This window comes from Neovison vison, chromosome 6, assembly GCF_020171115.1.
Source record: "Neovison vison isolate M4711 chromosome 6, ASM_NN_V1, whole genome shotgun sequence".
In the NCBI taxonomy this organism is placed as follows: domain Eukaryota; kingdom Metazoa; phylum Chordata; class Mammalia; order Carnivora; family Mustelidae; genus Neogale; species Neogale vison.
In genome coordinates, this window is record NC_058096.1 from 162,812,841 (window position 1) to 162,833,798 (window position 20,958).

Sequence of the window (20,958 nt, forward strand, 5' to 3'; positions counted from 1 at the left end):
GGCTCTCGCTATCCCAGTCGGCCTGTCAGCCGGCTTGGAGGCGCGGTCCGGCGCTCGCGCTGTGACGGCTGCCATGGCGGCTGAGGAGGAGGAAGTGGACTCGGCGGACACCTGCGAGAGGTTAGTGTGGCCACGACTTCGTGGGGTTCAGGATCGCTCCTTCCACAGGGGCCCAGGTCGGGCCGGGCGGCGTAGCCGAGGACTCGTACCCCGGCCTGCCCCTCTCTGTCGTCCGGCCCGGCGTGAGATCGCGCTGCGCCCCGAGGACGCCCCGGCCTGGCTCTGTCCCTGCCGGGCGCGGGAATGGTGTGAATCCTACCCGGCCGCGCCGCAGGACCTCCGCGCGGAGGGGCCGCGGTGATGTTGTGTAAGCGTCTCCGCGGCTCGGCGGCAAGGGTGGCCCGGCACCCACCCCCGGCTCGTCATCCGGGGACTCCTCGGACCCGCGTGCCCCAGGACAGCTGGCAGGCGGTGACCGGCCGTCCTTACACCTGCCTCGAGCCAGGGGAAACGGCTCAGTCATTCGTGCACTTCGGAGCGCGGCTTCTGGCTGCAGGTGCGCCCTGTTCTCCGTCCAGCCCGGGACGAGAACGAATGCGCCGCCTGGGCAGAACCTCTCGAGCCTGGGGGAAGGGGTGGCGCTTCCCTGGGGCTGCAGGAGATGGAGAACCCAAAATCGTCCTGGAAAGTGCAGGAGATTGGGGGGTGTCGGGGAGAGGAGAAGTGTAGCGAGAGGAAAAGAGGTTTGAGGGCATGGGTATACAACTTTGGGTTTCAGAAAGCGTTTAATTTATAGATACTTAGTAGAATGAATGTTAACACTATGTGGACAGCAGGTTCAGCATTAATAATCTTTCAGCGATCTTCCTTTGTTTCTAAGTGTTGTGGTGTTACCGGAGAAGTGGGTGTGTTTGCGCACATGTATATGTAGAACACATGTATATGTAGAAAACTTTATGGAATTTGGAGGACAGATGTCCAACGTGAAACTTTTTGATACACAGACATACTAAATTTAAATTATTCTCTTCCACCTGTAGCTAGAAACTTCGTGCCCTTGTCAGTAGACAGGTAACAATTAGTGGAAAAATTCAATTATGAATATTATTGCCATGTTTCTCAAGGCTGGTCATTTCCTTTGGAAAGTAAACTTTTATGTTTCTGTATATATGTTTAATATTTTGATAATTCTACTTAAGATGTCTGGAGAAACTTGCATATGAAACATAACCTAAATGATAAAGGTAATATGGAGTACTATGAAGACAGTTGTATTTGGAAAGATAGGGAGAAGGGGTGAGGTGATAGTTGCGAAATACTAGAAACTAGGTTCTTCCTTTGAAGTTTGTTTACATTATGAATGGGCCCATTGTTTTGGTTTGTTGATAAACTTCCTTGTTGAGGTAAGATGGGGAATGTCCTCATGTGGACACAAGTAGGAACATAACTGGTAGCTTGTTCCCACCTAGTTTGTCATAACACTTTTTTATCTTTCTGAAACTGCTTTTAGGTGGACTTTTTGGTCACCATATTTTTGTGGGGCCTGGGAGTCCAGGGCATGACTGAGAAAGGAATTTGTGGATGGGGTGATGTCCCCAGGTCATTGAGGACAGACTATAAAATATCTTTAGCAGCTGAGCAGCCATAGTCCCATGACAGAGGTGGGCATCCTTGGTACTCTTGGCAGTGTACTTAAGCAATATCCAGTGTGCATACTAGTGTAGCCTTCTGAACTGTACCAAGAAGATGAGCAAGTACCTGTCCTGCAAGCTGTTGCCTAAATGTGTTTATATTAAACCTAAGGTCAACACTGTGTGCAGAGTATTTCTGTCCATTTTTCATTTGCAATGGCAACTGAAAGGGCTACCAGGAGCCCACTAGTGAGTGGCAGAGCTGAATTGGAGCTCCCCAGGTGTCTAGATTTAGTTTAATATCCTCTGCCATATCACTGGTCCTTCTTGGTAGAACTGGGACTCATGAGGGATGTTTGGTTCTTGTCTCTTTTGCTTACTCTTTTAACACTTTGTTACTTAATCCTTGCATTGATACAGAGCTTATTTTTTTTATTTGGTTAATCAACTGGAACTATGCCAAGAGCCATTAGAGGTTGTGAGAAAATAGGTCTTGTATCAAGTTCTTGATCTTTAAGACACTTCAGGTTTAGATGGGGAATTGACATTAAAAAAGGAAACAATTATAAAACCGTGGAGGAAGGCTTTATGGCACATATGAATCTTGTTTTTTTCTTTGTGATTTTCTCAGTGAAGACAGGCATGCCTGGAAGCCATTTGGCTTTCAACATCTAACCCTTTTCGTTGCAAGACAGTTGAGAAAGCTAAATGTGACAAGAGTAGGGAAGACTTCTGTGAATTGCTGCAAGGTTGTCCCAAAGAAGGATTAAGTTGAATGATCTGTTGAGTTTAGAGGAAAGCTGTGACAGAATTGCTCAGCTGCAGAGCAGACAGTAAAATAGGTGGTTCCCAGTGGTGTGTTGGAGTTGGCTTGTACTGGCAACCATTGCTAAACTTTCAAGAATTTTGCCAACTTTAGCAGCTTGAAACTAGCCGTGGTGGTAGTATTTGATATAAATACTATATTATATTTATATTGATATCATAAAATTCTACAAGTAAAGGATTTTTTTTTCTCCCCTTCTCCAGTGGGCTTACCAGCCACCTACTGGATTTACATTAGAATTTGACTATAGTCCTTTGCCTTGGAGGTAAGATAGTGGATTTTGCCATTTTTTTTTAAGATTTTGTTTATTTATGTGACAGAGATCACAAGTAGGCAGAGAGGCAGGCAGAGAGAGAGAGAGAGAGAGAGGAGGAAACAGGCTTCCTGCTGAGCAGAGAGTCTGACGTGGGGCTTGGTCCCAATCAGGACCTGAGCTGAAGGCAGAGGCTTTAACCCACTGAGCCACCCAGGCACCCCTGGATTTTGCCATTTTTAAAAGGCCGCTAAAATCAATGACTCCTCTCTTTTGCCATCTCTCCTTCCCAAATCCTTGCTTCCCAACTTCTTAAGAATCACTGCAGTTCTCAATGATACTTTTTTTTTTTTTCTGGGTACTTATCTTCCTTGGGTCTTTCTCAGTATTTGACACTGTAAAGTTAGCTTCTCCTTATTGAAATTCTTACCAGACATTATAGCTCTTAAGGCATTTTGCTTCATGCCTTAGCCTCAGATCAATAGTCACTTTTATTAGGTTCTCTTTTCATTCTTTAAATGTCACAATTCTCCAAGATTCTACTTCTTTCATCTGTGTTTTCATATTTTGTCTTCTTCACTTCTACTCTTTGAAGCATCTTTTCTGTGGAGAGAACTAAAATCTTATTCTCATGATGGAGCCCTTTTCAGAAATCTGGTGATGTTTCTAATTGTGTGCCAGATCTTTGCACTTTATTCCTCAAATGTAAAACATGCAGACTTGGATGTCATTTTCACCTTTCTTCCCCTGAACTAAACAATACAAAGAGTCCAGTTTTTGCCCTTACCTATTTTCATTAGGGTGCTTATGTTCTTCTGGTTATCCGGGTTCAGAACTGTGGCCTGATTTTTCACTGCCCACCTCCATCTTCATGGCCCTGAATACCAAATCTACCAAGTCCAGTAGATTCTAAGTACATCAGCTTTCCATTTCCAGTGTCTCCTGGAAATCACCTCTGACCCTACATATTCCCTTTTCTGGTTTATAACAGGCCTTATTTATTTATTTATTTAAGATTTTATTTATCTGAGAGAGAGAGAGTGCGCTAGAGCACAAGTAGGGGGAGCTGGAGCCAGAGAAGGAGGTTCCCCACTGAGCAGGGAGCCCAGTGTGGGGCTCCATCCCAGGACCTTGAGATTATGACCTGAGCCAAAGGTAAATGCTTAACCAACTGAGCCACCCAGGTACCTCTATAGCAGACTTTAATAACCCATTTAAAATAACAAAAATAACATAGGAACCCAAAGTTTCTATGCTTTCAGCATAGCTTATTTCATCAGTTACTTTTCTCTCCCCAAGTGGCACAGTCTTGTTTGTAGCAGCTACACACAGTGGCTTTATTATAGGTGCTCAGCCTGACTTAAAGGCCTTTGTAGGCAGCTTGGCTCTTTTCTGCCTTTGGAGTCTTATTTCCTCTCTGTGCCCTGGGCTCAGGCCAATCTTTCATTGTTTCCCAAACATGTTCTTTGCTCATCCTATTTCCCTTGTCTTGATTCACATGGTTTTCTTTGACCCAAAGCAGATTGTGATCTCCCTTCTCTGAAGGCCTAAAGTATTTTCCTAAGCTTTCTTTATGGCACTTATACCATGTTTTGTAGTGTGGTTACTTGTTTTGTCAGCCCATTGGGGTCAAAGCTTTTGTCTTACTCAAATGTCTGGTAAAGCCTGAATGGGTTTCATAAATAGTAAACTTCAATAAATGTTTATTGAATTAAACAGTTCAATATGGTAAATTTATGCTGACACAAACATTAAGATAAAAAACCTAGTTATTATATATTTTTCAACTTTATAACCTGATATTTTTCACCCTAAGATATTCAAAGAACATCAAAAGATGTTCTTTGATACACTCAATAAGAATTCGAAGTTTGAATGTGACGAGGACAACAACTAAGATCATAAGCTTAAGTTATATTGGGAGGTTAGTAATATTCTACTTCTTGACCTTGGGTGAAACAACTCATACTTCTTTGTTTTGCCTGTTCTTCAAAATGCCAGTCACAGACTCAGCAAATGGAGATTTCAGGCCTGTGGGGAAGAACTTAAACAAATGTAAAGTCCCAGGATGGTCCACTTAATAAAAACAACACTGGATAATACATTTGAGAATTACAGATGACTCTGAATGGAGTCCTTAAGGATTTGACTTATTTGTAATAGCCATTCAGAAATATTATATTGTTAGATTTTTAGTCTAACCTCTTTGTTCTATAATTCCTCATTCCTGATTGTGAATCATAAAGAATTATGTGGAAAGATGATTTTATTAGAATTTATTATTCAGTTTGAGACTTGGGATTTTTAGTTTTTATCTAGTAGATAAACTTATTTTAGAAGTAACATGAAATGCCACTTGGATTTGTTAAGCAGTGTAAATCTAAAAGTACACCTGTAGTTTTCTTTTAAGTGTGTTTGGTGCTGTGTCTGACTCCAGGATGGTTTGTTTACTGTATGAGAGAAGGTAGGAGATGACTGGGGAGAAAATATCACCAGCACATAACTGTGTCTAAAATACTGATTCTCCAACTCTGGGTCTTGCATAGTTACAGGTTAGAAATATAGGGGATAAAAAGTTAAAGAATGTGAATTAATGTGTTATAGTATATTAGAGGGCTTGATTGACCTAATGGTTAGTGATAATTCAAATCATGTGAGCTATTATTTATTCAAAATGAAAGGGCATGATAGGATTTTCCACTACCCAGGAAAGGCCCTTATTTGCAAAAGTGTTGTAATGTCTTGTTTGAATGTTAATCATTCATTGGTTGAGGAATTATTTCAGAAGAATATGGATATTCATACCTCTCTTCAATTTGGATATTTACAAAAGAAACAAAACCTCATACTTTCTCTAAATGAGAGAGACTACTATACTTAGAGTAGGATAGAGAGCAGTAATAACTTTTCTGTCTTGATAGTACCAGTATAGAGATGGAGGCCATTTTTTAAAAAAAATTATAATATAATGAAATCCTCTTTACTTATAACCTAATTAGAAATGTTATTTAAGTGGCCAACAGTGTGTGGAAATTGGCCAGACTTTTGTATATTTTCTTCAGAAATCTTTGAAACCTGTTTCACAATATTTATAGATTGTGCAATTCAGGTTTGGTAATACTATAGATAGTCAGCTATGTCTAAGAGAACAAAACAGGGATTACAAGGAAACTTAAATGTTGATGGAAGTAGGGTATAAGTACAATGCTATTTTATTTTATTTATTTATTATTTTAAAGACTTTACTTATTTATTTTACAGAGAGAGAGAAGGGGAACATAACAAGCAGGAGGAGTGTGAGAAGGAGAAGCAGGCTTCCTGTTGAGCAGGGAAGCCAATGTGGAACTGGATCCTAGGACCCTGGGATCATGACCTGAGCTGAAGGCAGATGCTTAAGGACTGAGCCACCCAGGCACCTGAGTACAATGTTATTTAAAAAAAAAAAGATTAGGTAAGGTCTCCTGGGTGGCTCAGGTCATGATCCTGGGGATCAAGACCCGTGTTGGATTCCTTGTTCAGAGGGCTGCCTGCCGCTCCCCCTGCTTGTCCTCTCTCTCTATGATAAATAAATAAAACCCTTAAAAAAAAAAAAAAGATTAAAAAAAAAAAAGATTAGGTAGAAAGTTAAGAGAAAAAATTCAGTGTTTTATCGCTCGAGCTCAGGATGTTTAAAATCAGATTCTTAAGTTAATAAATTCTGTTAATGGGGGCGCCTGGGTGGCGCAGTGGTTAAAGCCGCTGCCTTCGGCTCGGGTCATGATCCCAGGGTTCTGGGATTGAGCCCCACATCGGGCTCTCTGCTCAGCAGGGAGCCTGCTTCTTCCTCCCTCTCTGCCTGCTTGTGATCTCTGCCTGTCAAATAAATAAATAAAATCTTTTAAAAAAAAAATTCTGTTAATGTTAAGCACATCTTTTTTTGTCTTTCCTTAGAATGCCACCTCTAGTGTAGTCTTTCAAGGTTTTTTTTTTTCTTTTAACTTGGAAGTCTGCTCACTAAAAAGATTCTTTCTCTATATTTATTACAGAGTTATAAAGCAAGATTCCTTGTACCTTTTTTTTTTTTTTTTAATAGATGCTTTAGGGCTTAGATCCTCAGCCTTGCTGAGAGTCAAGTGCTCAGCTGATGTGTCTGCGTAGAAAACCTTTTGGTGCGTCTTCCTGTTGTCTTAAATAGATGTAATCCCTATGGTGAATGGCTTTTTCTTTATATTGCCATTGACATTTGGGTTGCTTCCCAAGTTAGGGCTTCAGTAGTGGATGATGGTGTTTATTGATTATCTGTTTAAATAAAAGAGGGAAATTGAGTTTTGCTTTTCTGTTTATGTTCCAAAGCTGTGAGGAGGAAGCCCTGTATCTTGTTTACTGTTTTGTTAGCTTGTTTACTGTTTTATAGCTGGGCCACATGAACTTAGTTTTTACTTTAGATTTTGTGACCTTAGAAGAATGGCTGGATATCTGACAAGCTTCAGTCTTGGGTTCTTAGTTTCAGTCTTCCGCACATTAAGCCTAGAACAACACCGGAGGACATAGGAGATTTTGTGGAAGGGGCAGAGGGTCTCTTTGAAGACGAGTTTAATTACCTGGAAGACAGGAGATGAGGCTGAATGGGTGTTTTGGAGGGTTGAAGCAATAGATGTTGCAAGCTCAACTGTGGGAATTTGAGAACAAAGGGTAATCAAGTGAAGAACAAAAAAGATAGACTGCAGCTTTCCTTTCACTGTTTAAAAATGTTTCCTTGAGCCAGTTATGTGTGTGGGACTCAATTAGATAGAGTATCCTAAGAAAGAAGTAGAAGACAGTTTCTCTAAAACATTTTATCTGGTTTAGGCAAAGGTGATTAGACAGAAATATTATCAAGGCTTAGGAGAAGAGAGGAATCTCTACAATTCCATTGAGTGAAAATAAAATATTTTACTATGCTTTGTTTATGGATTTTTTTCAGCTTAAATATACTTCAAAAAAACTCCACTTAAAAACAATTATCTGCTTTGATGAAAAAGTTGCTGAGAAAACCTGAAGAGGGTTAGTGGCTCTTGTGGTTGTAGAGCCCTGATTTTTAGTGTAATGCATTAGACTTGCAAACATAAAAACATTATTTTGCATTTTCTCTTTGCTCTAAGCCTATCACTAGGAGGCAAAAATGAATGGACAAGATATCCTATCCTTTGAAAATTGGTTTTGTGAGGAGGGTAGGCATAATTCCTATTGCAGGCTGTTATATAACGTTTTAAACTTGAGGACCTGTACTTAGTAGGTATTCAGAGAATGTAATTTTTTTTAAAAAACTGAAATGAAGATTTCATTTGTGTTTTCTTTGCCCCAACCTGATGGCAGTTGGAGCAATAGTAGACTATAGTTCATTTAACTTTTTGTTTTGTTTTGTTTTGGGGTTTTTTTGGGTACTGACCTCTGATTCTCTCTGGCAAAGAACTGTGCTATGATTTGAGGGCTATTTAAGAAAACTGATGAGACTGAGTTGTAAGTAACTTCCTCTTGGTACTAGCTCATATTTTTGTGACCTAACATAGACTTTGATGACCATTCCTGGTCAATGACAAAACAGCTTCAACTTAATAATGTTTACTTTTTAAATTTTAAGCTCCAAAGATCATGAGATTCTTTTAACTGCTTGTTAACAGTGTTTTTTTTTTTAAACAATTGATAATTGTTGAATGATTGAAAAACTCATTGCTAAAACCTTGAATTGTTTTTCCTTGATAATTTATAGCTTTATATATTTACAAATAGACTAATAATGATGTTTGTTTCTATTATGTTTTTACCTTGATAATAAGTTATATGAAACATTTGTGGGGGATGCCTGGGGTAGTAACCTCTGATCTTGTTCATGTAGAAGGTTTGAAACTAACACAGAGAACACTTGGAATGGAGCCTGGTTATAATGCAGGCTATTATGTATTTTTTTTCCATGCAGGCCTAAATTAGAATGTGACTTTGTCCTGTGACTTTATCCTGTAGGTCATGATAGCCCCTCACATATTTTAAGGAATATGAGAAAAAAGGTTTTTGATGTCACTTGGAATTGGATTTAAATCTCTACTTATATCATTTCCTTACTACCTTGATACCCTTGGATCTGGTGCTTAACATTTTTAAACCTTTTCAGATCTACAAAATGTGAGTGACTTGGATTGAGAATACCCTGTATTGTGAATGACTTAATCATTCTGCAAAACACTTATCAAACAGCTGTTCTACCTAATGCCCAGAGGAATTCTATAAGCAGGCAAATGTAGGATGAGCCTACAAAGCTTAGAAAAAGCTGGTTGTTAGAGCCATCCATCCAAACTTAGCACAGTTCTCTACTCATACCTATTATTATTTATGTATTTTCTATGGTTATTAGTGGTACCTGACTCAGAAACCTAGGAATCCTCTATTACACCTTTTTTCTATCCAACCAGTTATCAAATCCAACCTGTTTTACTTTTTTCTTTTTTAGCATAAAATTGTATTATGATGAAATGCTTAAATTTCAAGTGTTCATTTGCTGAATTCTATAATCCAATGATATCACTATCATCCCAGAAGGTTCTCTTAATACTCAAGTGATCCACTTGTAATTCATTGTAGCCAGTACATTCAGAAGAAGCAAAAACTTCATTTATAACATCAATCTATAATAATATGCATTGGTGAACACAGAGTTCTTACTGTTAAGGATCATACAGTTGGGTGAGGAGATTGGTGAGTAAATAAGAATGTTGTGATACAACTTGAAAAGGAAGAGAATCGATCTTGAGAATTGGGTGATATCCTGCTATCCTGATCTAATCCAGTTTGGGTGTATCAGGAAGGGGGAGTGAAATCTAATCTGAGGTTGGTGAGAGGTATAATGGATCATGAAGAGAAGGGGAGATGCATATTCCAAGGATATTCAGCACCAGGAAGTGAGAGAATAGGGAATATTGTATGGCTAGAAAACAGAGACAAAAATGATACTTAGAGTGTCAAGTAAAAGGTTGGAATAGGGCTGAGATTCCTATTGAAGGTCAGCTAGAAGTAACCTTACCTTCAAAGTAAGGAGTCAGGCAAAATGACAATTCTATGTCAATTTCTATTTCTGAAGTACTTTTTTTTTTTTAAGATTTTATTTATTTATTTGACAGATCACAAGTAAGCAGAGGTTGGGGAAGGGGATGCAGGCTCCCTAGCCCGATCGATGCCAGGGCTCAATTCCAGGACCCTGAGATCATGACCTGAGCCAAAGGCAGAAGCTTAACCAACTTAGCCACCCAGGCGCCCCTATTTCCAAAGTATTTCTGAACCTTAGTTAAAACTCTTATTTTAGGAATTACTAATTAATGCCATATAATTTTAGTGAATTGTTTTGTTGTCATCAGTATAATGTCAATTACCATTTGTTGGATGTTTAAATATTTTGTCTTGGAACACACTCCATGATTCATATTTGTGGTAGTCATCCCCAAAGATAATAGTTTCCAAAGCTGAGTCCATTTTCTAGTCCTTAGAACCTGTGTTTGTTTTTTTGTTTTGTTTTTTTTTTTTAAGATTTTATCTATTTATTTGACAGAGAGAGACCTAGCAAGAGAGGAAACATAAGCAAAGGGGGTGGGAGAGGGAGAAGCAACCTCCTTGTCTAGCAGGGATCCTGGCACGGGGCTTGATCCAGGACCCTGAGATCATGACCCGACCTGAAAGCTCAACCAACTGAGCCACCCAGGTGCCCAGAGTGTTACTTTACATGGCAGAGATTTTGCAAACTTCCAGTTTAACCAATTGAATTAGAAACTGAGATGGGGGCACCTGGATGGCTCAGTTGGTTAAGCAACTGCCTTCAGCTCAGGTCATGATCCTGGAGTCCTGGGATCAAGCCCCACATTGTGTGTGGGGGGGTGGTCCCTGCTCAGCAGGAAGTCTGCTTCTCCCTCTAACCTCTTCCGTCTCATGTTCTCTCTCTCTTAAATAAATAAAATCTAAAAAACAAAAATAAGAAACTGTGAGATGATCCTGGGTTATCTGGGTGGGCCCTAAATGCAAGCACTAGTGATTCTATAAGTGAGAGGCAGAGGGAGATTGCAAACAGGCAGGAGAGGAGAAGTCATACAGAAGACAATGTGGTAATGGACACAGATAACTAGAGTGACCCTGCCACAGATAAAGAATACAGCAGTCACCAGAACCAATAAAAGGGCAAGGAATAGATTTTCCCCAGAGCCTCTGTTGGGAGTGTGGCCCTGAATAAATTTCTGTTGTTTTAAGCTACGAAGTTTGTGGTAATTTTTAGAACAGCCATTGGAAACAATGCGTTTGTTATCTCAGAACATACATTATGCATTTCCTTATGTGCATGTGCTCCTGCCCTTTCCTTCACTGGGGATGGCTGAACTGCCACTCTACCTTTTGAAATAATCCCATTCATTTTATGTAGATCTAGCTCAAAAGCAACTCCCTGATGCTCTCAAGAAGAACTAATCACTCTTACCTCTGTTTGATAACTGATGTCCCGAATGACAGTAAGTGCCCAATAAATACTTGTGGAATGAATTAATTCCATCATGTAATTATAGTTGCTGGGTCACCTGTTTCCTCCATTAGATCCTGTCCCCTTTAACATTGTATAAGTTGAAGGCATACAACCATGTTGATTTGATACATTTATATATACTTTTTATATGCTGCAGTGTGGTTATGATTTAGCTAACACCTCTATCACTTCATGTAATTATCATTTCTTTTTTGTGGTGAGAACATTTAAGATCTAGTCTCTTAGTTTTGAAGTATACAGTGTTATTAACCATAATCATTATGCTGTGCTCTGGATCTCCAGAACTTACTCCTTGTCTAGTTGTAAGTTTGTATCTTTTAGCCTGGGTTATTTTTAAATATTCCTTGGCCTTATTCTCTTATCTCCATCCCTGTTGCCAAAGCCTTGGTTCAAGGCCATACCTCACATCTGAAACCTGTAGTAGTTTGTCTTTCTTCCTCCTCTGATTTTCTCTTCATCAGAAAGCTTTCACTTTAAATACTCTCGGTCAGGTGCTAACGCCCTTGCTGTCAGATAAGTGCTGGAGCTCCACATTAACCCAGATTGTTAGGATAAGCTTGTGGTCTGCTGCCACCAGGCCAGGAGTTATATGCTTATCCTCTCCTTGGCTGGCTATGAGCAAAACCTGTCTGTTCCAGCATCCCGTTCCCATACCTTTCCTTGCTCATTGCCTCAAGCTTGATTCCTTGTTCTCTTTTTTAATCTGTCTTCTGCCATAGGCCTTGGTCATTCTTTTCATCTACTATTTGTTGGATCCCAGAGATGTTCACTAACAGTTAACCCAGTCACTCTAGGCAAGTTATACATAGTTCAAACTTCTGCATTTGTATTAGGGGTGCATTCCCACTCTGAACCATGAACTTTGAAGCTTAAAAAAAAAACCCATAACCAATTTCCTTTTTAATAAGATTTCTATTCTCTCAACTTTAAGATTTTATACCTACTTGTGAGCCTACCATGAGTGAACCCACTCATGGTCTTTACCTTTTCTGCATTTCCACCCTGGTAAGAGGCTTTCTTACAGTGGGTTGGGATGAATGCCATTTTTTGTTCTGCCTATTTTTTTTTAAATTTCTGCTTGATTACTTGGAGTCTGATTATCCGTAAATATGGATTTTGATATCTACTTGTAGGTTCACAGGCTGAAGTTGAATATCTGTTCCCCAGTACTTTACCACAATACTTTGTATTAGGTGGATTCTGCCAGATGTAGATAGCTTCACCATCACATAGACAGTAAGTTTCCTATTTTGCTTTTCTTCAAATGTAACAGTTGGAAGTTGAGAAGAGCATTAACTTATGTCTTTGTATTTTCTTTTTGATGCCCTAGGTCAGGATGGCTAACTGGTTGGCTTCCCACGTGGTGCCCTACATCTACATCACACCTTAAAGAAGCTGAAGAGAAAATTTTAAAATGTAAGGTTTTCTTTTTGTAAGTTGCCTGAGCTGTTTGCTAAGATCACATTGCCCAGAAACTGGAGATAAGATTCTGTGGTGTGTGAGTTTGTTGGCAAAAGTGCTTTTTCCCCGGGGCGCCTGGGTGGCTCAGTGGGTTAAGCCACTGCCTTCGGCTCAGGTCATGATCTCAGGGTCCTGGCTTCCCTCTCTCTCTCTGCCTGCCTCTCCATCTACTTATGATTTCTCTCTGTCAAATAAATAAATAAAATCTTTTTTTAAAAAAAAGTGCTTTTTCCCCTTTTCCATGTCTGCACCAAGTACAGAAGTGTTGGAAGGCAGGGGTTCTTAAACTTCTGATTGTGGGTCCCTGTTATACTCTTAAATTAGTAAGAGCCTTAAGAAGATATGTTTATCAGTTATAGCCATGACTCTTTACCAATTAGAAATTAAAACTGAATTATTTGAAGTATGTTAATTTATTCATTTGAAAGTAATAGGAACCCCTTATAGGTTAAAATAAATAAGATGTTTTCTAAAAATAACTACTTTTCAAATAGAAATACAGTAAGAAAAGTAGCATTGTTCGCAAATCTCTTTGATTTCTGGCTTAATATAAGACAGCTGGATTCTCATACCTGCTTCTGCATTCAGGCTGTTGGTAATCACATCTAGTGATCTCTATAAAACTCTACTGCATACCCATCAAAGAATGAGAGTGAAAAGGTATCTTAGTTTTGTTATGAAAATAGTTTTGACCTCATAAACCACCTGAAAGGATCTCAGGGACTCCCCAAAGGCCCCTGACTACAATCTGATAATAGGCTCTAGGTGTTCCAGAATAGGTAGCTTTGTGGAATGGAGTACATACTGGAGTAGAACAAGATAACTTGGTCCAGGCCCAGATATGCAACCAGATGATGTCAGCACCTTGGGTAAGTCACTTTCTTAGTTTCCCATTTGTTATCTGTAAAATGAAGAGGTAGGATGATCCTTAGGGTTCCCTCTGGTTTTAGCTTCCTAGGATTTTTTTTAATTGTGCATTTTGATGGTGTGGAAACCTTTTTACAAAATTTCTTATGAGCAGTGAAATTTACCCAAACTTGTACTGTCAGGGCTACCCTGGCATCTTTGGGTATACTTTTTTTTTTTTTTAAGATTTTATTTATTTATTTGGCAGAGAGAGAGATCACAAGTAGGCAGAGAGGCAGGCAGAGAGAGAGGGAAGCAGGCTCCCTGCTGAGCAGAGGGCCCAATGCGGGGCTCAATCCCAGGACCCTAAGATCATGACCTGAGCTGAAGGCAGAGGCCTTAACCCACTGAGCCATCCAGGCGCCTCTTGGAGTATACTTTTAAGCAATGGTGCTAATTGTGAAATTTTGTTCTGCTGATATATTTTAGGCGTGGATTCAGAGGAGCAGTTCACATACATGATTATTGTGGATGTATGGTGCAGATGTTTGCCCATGCCTCCTTTTCATTCTCTCTAACTACAAATGGATTTTATTTGTGCATTTGAATGATTCAGGAGTAAGTGACTATAACTGAATATATCCATAGGAAGAGATAGTTAGTCATCTTACATGCATTTTTAGCATGAAAATACATTTCTATTCAGTCTGTATACTTGGGTAATCTTGTTCTCTACAAAGCTGGAAAAGTTGACATTGTGGTTTACTAAAATAAAAAAAAAATCTTGTCAGAAGATATAAAAGGATGCTAGATGCTCAATTTATGCATTTTACAAACATAAGGATTCCCTACTGCTAAATTCTAGGGATGCAAATAAGAATGAGAATTGGCCCCTGGTTCAGTATCAGATGTGAAAGCAAGTGACTTGTAATACGGTGGGGTGAGTGAGCTATCTATTAGAGGTTACAGATGGTTTTTATGGAAATATGCAGACATCTGTGTGCAAAATGCTGACGTGGTTTGGTCTGGTTCTAATGCTGCTGGATCATCTCTTCTAAACTGGTATAGCATTTCCCCCCATTTGGAGGCTTGGGCTCTGTTAATATTCTAAGTGAATGCTGGGTTTCCTCTTCACTGCTACTGTGTGGTACAAAACTCGAGATTATTTCTTTGGTTAAAGCACAGAAACTCCCAGTTCTCCAGTATTTGTCTTCTGCAGATGAATATGCACAAATAAGTGCTTTATATGAAGTGTCTATATTCAGATGATAATTTAATGTAAAGGAATTTCAAATTGGTTTTATCTTTAGTCAAGTTGGGGGAGGCTTAAAGTATTGAGTCCTGCAGCACTGAAAACAAATAAAGGTTTTTATCTACAAAATTGCGATTATTTCTATTTTCCAGGGAGATTGTTGGGCTTGAACCCACACTACCTGGTACCTCATGCCAGGACTTCCTCCATACCCTGTCACCTCTTTCCTACTAAACTTGGAAGTGACTCAGGATTTCAGTTAGGTTTTCAGTGCAGATACTGCTAGTCCATCCTTAAATTCATGGTTACTTTTTAGGGAAAAGTGAGTCTGACTTCAATCTTCAGTGATTACTCTTCAGCTGTTAGACAAATTCAAGGTATTATTTTGTTATTGTCTCCAAAGTTAGAGACCTTCAAATAATGTGTCCCGTGAGCACTGAGTTCCTCTCTAGTTCTAAGAGTGTAAAACCCTCATTTGATGGATGTGAAAAGAGCTAACATGACTTGCCAAAAGACCTTGGCCACAGGTACTTGAGAGTTATCTGAGATAGAACTTCCCACTTAGGTGAAATATATGGTAATTGAGAATTACTTGCTTGAATAAGATGTAAGCTTTTTTTTAGGAATGAGCTAATAAAAGCTAAAATCATATGAATGGATACCAGATAATTTCTAGATTATTTATTTCTGATTTCCTTTAAAATATTCCCTTCTCAGAAGTAGTGAAGCTAAGCAGAATTTCTTTTTTATGTTTTCATTAGGTGTCCCCTGCACATACAAAAAAGAACCTGTTCGTATATCTAATGGAAATAAAATATGGACACTGAAGTTATCTCATAATATTTCAAATAAGACTCCACTTGTCCTCCTCCATGGTTTTGGAGGTGGACTTGGACTCTGGGCACTGAATTTTGGAGATCTTTGCACCGATAGACCCGTCTATGCTTTTGACCTGTTGGGCTTTGGACGAAGTAGTAGGCCCAGGTTTGACAGCGATGCAGAAGAAGTGGAGAATCAGTTTGTGGAATCCATTGAAGAGTGGAGATGTGCCCTAGGACTGGACAAAATGATTTTGCTTGGACACAACTTGGGTGGGTTCTTGGCTGCTGCTTACTCACTGAAGTACCCATCAAGGTAAGTGAAACTGACAGAAGAGAGGCACCCAAGTGCTAGTCTCTAGTTGTTGTCCTTGGTGGTTGTTGTCTGAATCTTACAAGACAGATTCTCCTAAAGGAGGTCAAATAGCCGCAACCAATGGCCAGTTTAGTAGCCAAAATAATGATGTCAGGGTTTTCCTGTTACACATGCTACACATTGGTAGAAGGCTTGAGAAAGGACAAACTTATTTGCCAAACTTAGAATGTCTACAATTTAAGCCACAAGAAAAACTGTTTTGGTGGTATTGTTTATCATTATTGTTATCATTAGACCTGTGGATTGAGCAGTCTTTGCCTAACTTTTCCAGGTTATAATAAGCTCTAAGACAAATGCAAAGGTGAGAAATTAGAAGCCCTGTGTGCCAGTGCTATCTTTGGGCTTAGAGCAAATCCTTCAACCTTGAAGCTTTAGTTTTCTCACCTATAAAGTACAGAAAATATATCTGCAAGTTATATCTGACAGGGCTTTTATTATGCTGTGCCCTACCTTTATGGCTACGAAATTATTTTTCAAAGTAATTGAATTAATGACTTCAGAATTTTGCTTCAGAATCTTGTAATATCTCCTATCTTTACCTTATTTTCTCATACTATATCCTATTATTTGTTTCAACTCTGATTGGAGGTCATTTGAGTGCTAAGAAAATAGAATGAAACCTTTTTTTTTTTTGCTTAACTTTTGGAAAGAAACAAAAAATCAAAATTTTATGTTTCCAACATATTTTTCCATTGGACTAATTTTTAAATCCAAAATTGCAACCAACTTTGACATTGAAGTCTGAATAAGAAATGAGATGATGGTTATTTTCAGACTGCACATATGTACCTGTGAAGCTGCCCCATTGCATAACTCCAGGTGTGTTGAAGTGCAGAGCAGCAGCCCTGTGTAACTGAGGTTTTCTTCCCCTGGAACAGCCGACTTTTTCTCTGTAGATTCTTTATCTCAACTTCAGCATTAACACTTGGTTTTTCTGGAGAGTTTGTAGTTCTGTGTGTGGTAGATGGTGTATTCTTGTCACTTGGCAGACCCCTTCTCTCAAAAGAAATCCAAATTTTCTTTTTCTAGTTGGCTTTTAGAGTTTACTGTCTTTTATTGTGTTCTATTCCCAATGGAAAGTAAGAGAAGATGAAATGGATACCTTTCTGGTATAAAATAACAGGGCCATTGGGGTGGGGGTTGGTTGGGCTTTCTTTGTTTCTTATCAGGAGTTAATTATGTCTATCTTGTGGTATTTATTCCTTGGCAGTGTGATACAGGACTATATGGGTTAGAGTCTGGCCATGAAACCCCTAAGTCTTAGAATCCTGACCTTTCATGGCTATTTATTATTTGTCAGTTGATGAGGTTTTCATTTGCAGTTATGAAGTGCTCTGAAGAAATCAGTGATTCAGAAGAGAATGAACACTTTTAAATAATCTATGAAAGAGAATAGTAAAATAGTTTGAACAACATGGTGGACAGAACAGGTATCTAAAGCAAAGCCAATGATCCCTGCATTGGGATGACTACATTTTAGAAAATGGTTTTTGAATGCTTGTACCTAATGCTAGGAAATAAAACTAAAGTACTATATCAGGACCAAGAATCACTAAGTATTAGTAAATAGATAAATATGAGAATGCTTGAAATAATTAGCATGTTTAAATTGGCTGAATTTTTTGAATAACTATATAGATCGTGTTGGATATTGAAGCCTGTGTTCTTTACTGCATAATTTATATTATTATTATTATTTTTAATTTCATTCCTTAAGATTTAATTTATTTATTTGACAGACAGAGATCACAAGTAGGCAGAGAGGCAGGCAGGGAGAGAGAGAGAGGAGGAAGCAGGCTCCCCAGTGAGCAGAGAGCCAGACGTGGGGCTCGATCCCAGGACCCTGGGACCATGACCCGAGCTGAAGGCAGAGGCCTTAACCCTCTGAGCCACCCAGGCACCCCCATAACTTACATTATTAAACACAAGTTTGTTTCAAAATAGTGAGATTCTCTGGATTTTCAATATCCCAAATCCTGAGTGAAATTCAGTCAGATGACTGTGGTTGGCACATAGTAGGTGCCTAGTGTTAAATGAATGAAACAAGGAAGCCATCGGACTGAGGTGGCTCTAATGCTCTGGTGGCGTACATAAGCAAACCAAAATCTAAGCCTGTAAGTATTTCAAGGTTATGAAATTAAAACCTAGGAACAACCAATCACAAATAGCCTATTGGGCTTTAAGCCAATCAGATAGTTTCTTTGCTTCCACACCTTTTCTATGTAAGTCTTTATTCCGCCCTTCTTGGTGGAGCACACCTAACCACTCAGGTATGGCACTGCTATATTCAAATTGATTTTTGCTCAAATAAACTCTTAAAATTTTCAGTATGCCTAGTTTATCTTTTAACAATATTAACTGAGGATGGAGCTATGTGCTCTAAATGTCTCTTACCTAACTCACTTGATCCAGCTTTTCTTTCTTTTTTTTTTTTGTGCTTTTTTTTGGTGATTTCACTTTTTTAAAAATTTTATTTTATTTATTTTTTAAAAATTTTTAATTTTTTATAAACATATAATATATTTTTATCCCCAGGGGTACAGGTCTGTGAATCGCCAGGTTTACACACTTCATAGCACTCACCAAAGCACATACCCTCCCCAATGTCCATAACCCCACCCCCCTCTCTCAGTCCCCCTCCCCCCAGCAACCCTCAGTTTGTTTTGTGAGATTAAGAGCCACTTATGGTTTGTCTCCCTCCCAATCCCATCTTGTTTCATTTATTCTTCTCCTACCCCCTTAAGCTCCCATGTTGCATCACCACTTCCTCATATCAGGGAGATCATATGATAGTTGTCTTTCTCCGCTTGACTTATTTCGCTAAGGATGATACGCTCTAGTTCCATCCACATTGTCGCAAATGGCAAGATTTCATTTCTTTTGATGGCTGCATAGTATTCCATTGTGTATATATACCACATCTTCTTTATCCATTCATCTGTTGATGGACATCTAGTTTCTTTCCATAGTTTGGCTATTTTGGACATTGCTGCTATAAATATTTGGGTGCACATGCCCCTTTGGATCACTAAGTTTGTATCTTTAGGGTAAATACCCAGTAGTGCAATTGCTGTGATTCAGCTTTTCTAAAAAGACTTTTTTTTTAAAGAGCAGTGTTAAGTTTACAACAAAATTTAGAGGGAGGTACAGACGTTTCCCAAATAATTCCTGCCTCTACATGTGCATAGCTTTCCCCACTGGCACATTTTTATTGTGCTGTCATGAGATTAAAGTGAATCTTTGCTTTTCTGAAAGATTTTGCAGGAAGAAGGATGAGAAGAGGGAGGAAATGGTCTACTAGAGATCAAATGAGATTCATTTATTTTTTCTTATTTTATTTTTTTTATTTTCAAAGATTTTATTTATTTATTTGACAGAGATCACAAGTAGGCAGAGAGGCAGGCAGAGAGAGAGAGAGAGGAGGAAGCAGGCTCCCCGCTGAGCAAGAGGCCGATGTGGGGTTTGATCCCAGGACCCCGGGATCATGACCTGAGCCGAAGGCAGAGACTTTAACCCCCTGAGCCACCCAGGAGCCCAAATGAGATTCTTTTAATTTCCTTCACTCACTGCGCCTTTTTTCTTGTCTCTTTTTTTCTCCTAATGGACTTTGAGAGCGCTACTTCATTCTTTGCCTCCTCAGGTATATCAAATATATTCTTTCCTTTTTTTTTCCTTTCTGAAGTAAAACAATTTCTCCTTAATTCTTTAATTCTACAATTACTGTTTCTATGCATGCATGAAAAAAAAACACAACTTTTTTTTTCTTAAAGATTTTATTTATTCATTTGACAGAGATCACAAGTAGGCAGAGAGGCAGGCAGAGAGAGAGGAAAGGAACAGGCTCCCTGCTGAGCAGAGAGCCTGATGGGGGGCTGGATCCCAGCACCCCGAGATCATGACCTGAGCTGAAGACAGACTGGGCTTTAACCCACTGAACCACCCAGGTGCCCCACAAAACTTTTTTTTTACTTAGTCCAGAGCTATTTCTGTCCTCATTTTATGGGCAGCCCCATTCTTTTATTCCTTGTTTTTTTTTTTTTTAAGATTTATTTATTTGAGAGAGAGAGAAAGTATGAGAGTGCACAGGAGTGAGGGGAGGGGCCAAGGGATAGGGAGAGAGACTGTCAAGTACACTCCCAACTGAGTGCAGAGCCTGACACTGGGGTTGATCCCACAACCCTGAGATCATGACCTGAGCCAAAGAGTCAGAGGCTTACCCAACTGAGCCACCCAAGTGCCCCTTTTCCTTGTTTATTTTTATAGGACAGTTTGAGGAGAAGAATGAAAGTGCCTAGTTTACTAGATTAATATACTTGTTTAGGAAGCATTCTTTGCTAGAGAATGGGTAAAATTTTTCCCCCTAATTTTTGGTACATTAGGTCAGCCTGGGTGCTTCATCTTTATGAGCAGCAGAATGCCTCTATCCACAGAAGTGGTTTTATGGCGTAACTTGTGGCAGTGGTCACATATTTTCCTGATTCTTGATATGGTTGGAAACTGATCATTCAGCAACTGTGATGCTTTATGTAAAAGCAACTGGATAATTCCTCCATTGAAATACTGGTGATGACTAAAATCCTCTAACATTAACATTATATTCCTGTAGGTCGGTTGTGTTTAAAGAATATTGAGTGACTGTTTGTGTTTAGAAGGCTTAAGGTATGCTGGGGAAGAGACACAACTTAACCACCCGAAGAGTAGGAAGCTGTTGAGGGTTGTGAAGGGGAGTGGACAGGTCTGTGAGAACTCTTGATGAGAACCTGGCCCAATGTGGTACCTTAAAGAAGTGCCATGTAAGCTGAGGTTGAGTATCAAAGGGAAGTAGCAGGAGAACATTCTATGCAGTGGGGACAGAAATTGCTATGTAGACATCTGAGCCATTCAGGAAAGGCCATGTGGCTGGTGAGCAGAGAAGTTAGGAACTGGTTTGTAAGTTGGGCCCCAGCCTGATTCCCATGTTTCATC

At 39.3% G+C, this 20,958-nt stretch overlaps 1 protein-coding gene across 1 annotated transcript in view; it reads left to right on the plus strand.

Annotated features, from left to right (window-relative positions):
* The first annotated feature begins 14 nt into the window (after positions 1–14).
* The window catches only part of ABHD5 (abhydrolase domain containing 5, lysophosphatidic acid acyltransferase), a 31,873-nt gene continuing 10,929 nt past the window's right edge, over positions 15–20,958 (plus strand). The window contains exons 1-3 of the mRNA XM_044252831.1: positions 15–120; positions 12,571–12,656; positions 15,561–15,933. Coding sequence (XP_044108766.1) covers positions 74–120; positions 12,571–12,656; positions 15,561–15,933 — 506 coding nt within the window. The 5' untranslated portion in view covers positions 15–73. The remainder of the gene's footprint in view (positions 121–12,570; positions 12,657–15,560; positions 15,934–20,958) is intronic.